This window comes from Halichoeres trimaculatus, unplaced genomic scaffold (genome assembly GCF_033239565.1).
Source record: "Halichoeres trimaculatus isolate MK-OKI-2021-1 unplaced genomic scaffold, fHalTri1.1 fHalTri1_scaffold_2, whole genome shotgun sequence".
Classification (NCBI taxonomy): Eukaryota; Metazoa; Chordata; class Actinopteri; order Labriformes; family Labridae; genus Halichoeres; species Halichoeres trimaculatus.
In genome coordinates, this window is record NW_027437180.1 from 2937204 (window position 1) to 2941916 (window position 4713).

The 4713-nt window shown below is 40.5% G+C and overlaps 1 protein-coding gene across 1 annotated transcript; it reads right to left on the reverse strand.

The window, feature by feature from the left end:
- Positions 1–2064: 2064 nt before the first annotated feature.
- LOC141809127 (galactose-specific lectin nattectin-like) lies at positions 2065–4253 on the reverse strand. Its single transcript, XM_074695962.1, has 9 exons — positions 4238–4253; positions 3771–3857; positions 3657–3686; positions 3326–3403; positions 3211–3246; positions 3000–3091; positions 2473–2598; positions 2276–2375; positions 2065–2169 (listed from the first exon to the last, which is right to left on the reverse strand). Exons 1-9 carry the CDS (start codon positions 4251–4253, stop codon positions 2099–2101), a joined length of 636 nt encoding a protein of 211 aa, XP_074552063.1. The 3' UTR covers positions 2065–2098.
- Positions 4254–4713: the final 460 nt, after the last annotated feature.

Sequence of the window (4713 nt, forward strand, 5' to 3'; positions counted from 1 at the left end):
ACATTTGAAAACACCCAACTGTGTCAGTGCTGCCCAAAGCCTGAAACATCGGCACATGTGCTGGTATTAAGCACTTGTCTACAAGAGCACCCATCTGCAGGGACTGAGCGTGGCCATATCGTCAACACGTAGCGGAAAAGGCAAACCGGAAGTTGGTCTTTGTGTTTTTTTTTTTTTTTTTTTTTTTTTTTTTTTTTTTTTTTAATGTAAGAATGTGCAGTTAAAGTTATTACAGTACTGAAGATTATTTTGTTTTTTGGAGTCCTTTTTTTTTTTCTTTTTTTAGTATTACCAAAGTACAATTAATAATTTACAAATAGTTGCAGCCAGGGGCTATGATACAGCAATCATCCAACAAAGATGCACAAAAAATATACACATAACAACACAAGAAAAAGAAAAGTTAAAATATTCTTTATGTTCTTTTTTACTTTTTTGGCGCTACGGTGCTCTCATTAAATTGAAAGTTGGACATATTCGAGATTTTATTCGGGGCTCCATAACAAAATATGTTTTTATTTTATTGTTTAAGGATAATGGAATTCCGACTGGCCCTATACCCCTGGTTGTGTTTTTTAACCACTTTTTGTTGTATTTCTGGTCTAAATTTTTGTTTTCTGTTTTGTTTCTTACATGAATTACCGTTTCATTTGAAACGTGCATAATACATGTCAACAGCATAACGTCTACAAAATCTGGTTACGTCGAAATTTCATTTGTGTTCATTGAGATCTGGTATTACTTGCTCCAAGGGGCACCCGAGTTCCTGCGTGGTGTCGTACAGCTGAAAAAGTGAAAAAATAGAGGAAGAAGACCAACATTGGTTTGCCTTTTCCGCTATGTGTTGACGATATGGCGACGCTCAGTCCCTGCAGATTGGTGCCTCTCCTTGCCTGTAGTGTTGGTCATTGTTCATTGTCTCTTGTTCAACAAAGAAAATAAATAAATTAAAAAACAATAATCAAATTTAAAGAAGCACTGAAATACAGGCGGGCATTAGAAGTGCAGGGAAAAGCGTTTAAAATTCTGTGTGCAGAAGGTTCACAAGGGAGGGTGGAGGTGCTGACTTTTCTGACTGTGACTGGACTGTGAAACAGAACATAAAGACCAAATAACAGGAGGATGAACAAAGGAAGGTGGAAGTAATGCAAATTTACAGAGGGATGTTAGCTCCGTTAGCCATGTCTGTGAGTAGCATGATGCTACTCTGCCCTCTTGTGTTCCCTCTGTTGCTGGGTAACATCTTGATATTACTGAAAATTCTCTTCTCATTCATATTTTTTATCATTGTGGAGGAAAATAGTGACATGTAGCCTACACATAAGTATTAACACATTCTTATCCTTTTTATCAGAGCACGGCTGGTCAGCAGCAGGAGGGTCCCTCAACCTCCACAGCAGGGATTGACACAGTGAGACACCTGTGATTGACACAGGTGATTTATGTGAAGTATTGGAATGTTAACTAAACTAGATTTTTTTTTTTAATTGTAGGAAATAAAGGAGACCAAATGAAATGTGTTTGATGTCTTTATTTGACTGTTGTGGCGCTAATGATTCAGTTCAGCATTTATTCTGGTCACATGTTAAGTTAACAGTGCTGTCCCAAAAGAGTGAGCCCGATAACTGGAAGCAATACAATTCTATAACAATCATTATATTTAAGATTTATATTTAAACTTATAGTTTAAAATTTATATTTAGCATTTATATTCATATATTTCATTTACGTGACATTTAATATTTACATTTAATGATTTGAGATATTTCTAAGATGACAAATATTGCTCTAAATGTCATAAAAGGTCACTAGAAAAAAATCACACCTGTTTTTTTGCACATGGTTTGAAGCTAAATGTGACAAAAAGTTGCTGTTTTTTTTTTTTTTTTTTAGCATGCGCTGCTTTACAAACGGCCCCCCATACACTTGCTGCTTTGAAAAATTAAAGACAAAACAGAACTCTGGCAATTTATGGAGACGTTTTTATTAACAAAGACCACAAACTGTCCAATTCTTACAACAGAAAACAACATAGAAGAGTTCATTCAGACACTCAGCATGGATCATAAATAGACTTTAAACAGCAGAAACCATCCTGTTAACAACCGTTTATATTCCTGGAGCAGATGAAGGACCGAGTGCTGGTACACATGGAATTCTGCCAACCAGCTGAAAAAATAAAAACAATATGAAGACTTTAATTTCTGAGAAACCTAGAGCTGAGTACATGAGAAAGAAGAGTCTGCAGGTGGAGCAGACAGGTGTGGGGACTCACCATTGGATCTCAGGAAGATACAGGGGTAGCTGGTGGGGGTAGACTGGATGTACCAGTTTTGGTAGTAGAAACCATCGCGGTTGATCCACAACCATCTCCCCTAAAAAAAACAGACAGTAAAAAAGTCAGAGCTTACATGACGGCCCACAAAGACCCCTTTAGACCAGGTCCTGATCTACACCTGAGCCTACACTGACCTGTAGGTAGAAGCCTCCAAGCCAGGGAAAGCTGAGACCTTCACTTTGACTGGTCTGTTGCAGGAAGCGGTACTGCTGGCTGTTTTTGGCTGAGGCAAGCTGAGCCCCCTCATTTTTACAGTACTCCTGTTGGACAGAAGAGGGCGCTCAATGAAAGCATGTTTTATTTAGTTTGGCTCACTAGACAACATGAGGAACCACATGGAAACAATGAAATTCAAGAAAGTTCTGAAATCAAATGTCAAACATTAGAAAACAAACAAGAGAGAAGAAAAAAAGAAAGAGTTTAAAACAAACGCACAAACAACATTTAGGAAGAAATTAACACACAACAAACAGCTGGACAAAATGAAACATGACAGACAACATGAACAAACGGATCAAACAATGAAGAGACACCATGAGAACAACACCACAAATAAATAAGAATGGAACAGACTTGAAAACAACGTGACAGACATCAGAAGCAGAATGAAACAACAACACAAAGGCTTTCACAAACTGCTGGCAGAACTTGACGTCAGTACCTCAGCATCAAACCACGATAAGTGGATGTTGTTGAACTGGTAGCATTCAGAGCCGTGTGTGACCCAGCCACTGGGACAGTAATTATAACGAACTGCAGAGACACAGAGGACATTCACTGACTGATCTTTGACTATAAGCCTAACCAGTGTGTGTTGTGCCCCGAGGACAGGACGTCCACACACAAACTTCACAACAAGTCCACAGTCTCACCTTCAGGGGCGCTGGCCTCCTGGAGCACAGCTTCACCTGAAACATGGACACAAACCAGAGTCAGGTGTGGTGATATGTGCGAGTCTAACATAGTGACATGTCTCTGTCTCATTACCGTCTTCAGCCTCAGGGACAGAATCAACAGGTACCAACTCTTTCTCTTCTTTGGTCATCGCCTTCTCCTCCGCCAGCTCTGAAACATCAGCACCATGATCAGCTGAGCTACAACTTTTCTCTGTGAGTATTAAAAGATGGATCAGTGACCACACAAAGTCCTGATAGCTCTGCTTTAAAGACTGGTCCCTGACATAAAGCTGCTTCACATTAAATAAGTTATATAAAAGCTCAGAACCCATTGACTAAGGAGGCAGATTGATCTGCAACAGCCCCAAGGATCTTCATGAAAGTGTGAATATGGAGGTATCTTCATGTTTCCATGCACTGACCTTTAGGCTGCTTCTTCTCTTCAGCTGGAGCTGCACAAAGAAAACCACTGTTACAGACGCTGTGTGTTTCTCTGTGTTTCTGTGTGTGTGAGAGTGAGAGTGTGTCTGTCTCACCTGCACAAGCAGCACACAGCAGCATGCAGATGATCAGGGCTGTCCTCATGGTGATGATCAGCTGTTTGTTGGTAGGTGTGAGTAAATCTTCAGGAGCACAGAAGGCGTCTCACCTGTCAGGTAGATTTGAGCCCAAACACACTGTGATGCTCTTTAAATACACACCTGGAGCTCAGCTATTTGGCTTGGTGTGGGCGGGGCCTCTGTTTATTGCTGACTCAGCTGTGTATGACTTTTGACCTCTGACCTGTCATGTATTAATATGTTAACACACCAAAGCACGAGTATGTGCTAAGATTTGTCTCATCACTGCAGGAAGTGAAAGTACAATAAAAGTCAGACATTATGAAGGAGGAGGGTCACCTGTTGTTTTATGTAACATCATCAAACCTTGTAACGTGACCAAATGTCAGCAGTCCTCTAAGCACATTTCCTGCTGTGTCCCTGCAGCGCTGGAAACTTCTCACCCTTCACTGTCGTCATCTTGGTTACGTAGAGGGAGTGCTGGGAACGGATCAAAGGATGGATGGATGACAGTTAATGAGTGACCAGCAGAAGAACACCTGTGAACAGTCGTGAAATTCTCTGGTCTTTATTTGATACATCGGGCTCTTTTGAACTCTCTCCTCTCCTCTGAGTATCTGTTTATGTTGTTTGTCTACCTCTCTGTTTTACTGACCATTTATTGACCCTCTTCCAGATGCATCACTTCTCATCCTGCCTGTATTTTAGGACACTAACACTAAAGACTTTTTTATTCTATTCACCAAGGGGAAAAAGGATTCTGGTTTGTAAACCCAGCTTTTTCTATCCAGGGTCAGGTAATCTATCCAACTCCTGGGACAGATTGTCCTGATCCAAACCTCAGGCACAGATTACAGGACGCTGAATGGGTCTACATACTACACTCTGTTTACAGGGGGCACCTCAAAACTCCAAGACT

Excerpts from the sequence above, each read along its gene's own strand:
- LOC141809127 (XM_074695962.1), bottom strand. Across the intron at positions 3,404-3,656 it reads AGAGAAGAAGCAGCCTAAAG|AGCTGGCGGAGGAGAAGGCG; the intron begins GTCAGTGCATGG and ends CTGATGTTTCAG. Across the intron at positions 2,170-2,275 it reads TATCTTCCTGAGATCCAATG|CTGGTTGGCAGAATTCCATG; the intron begins GTGAGTCCCCAC and ends TTATTTTTTCAG.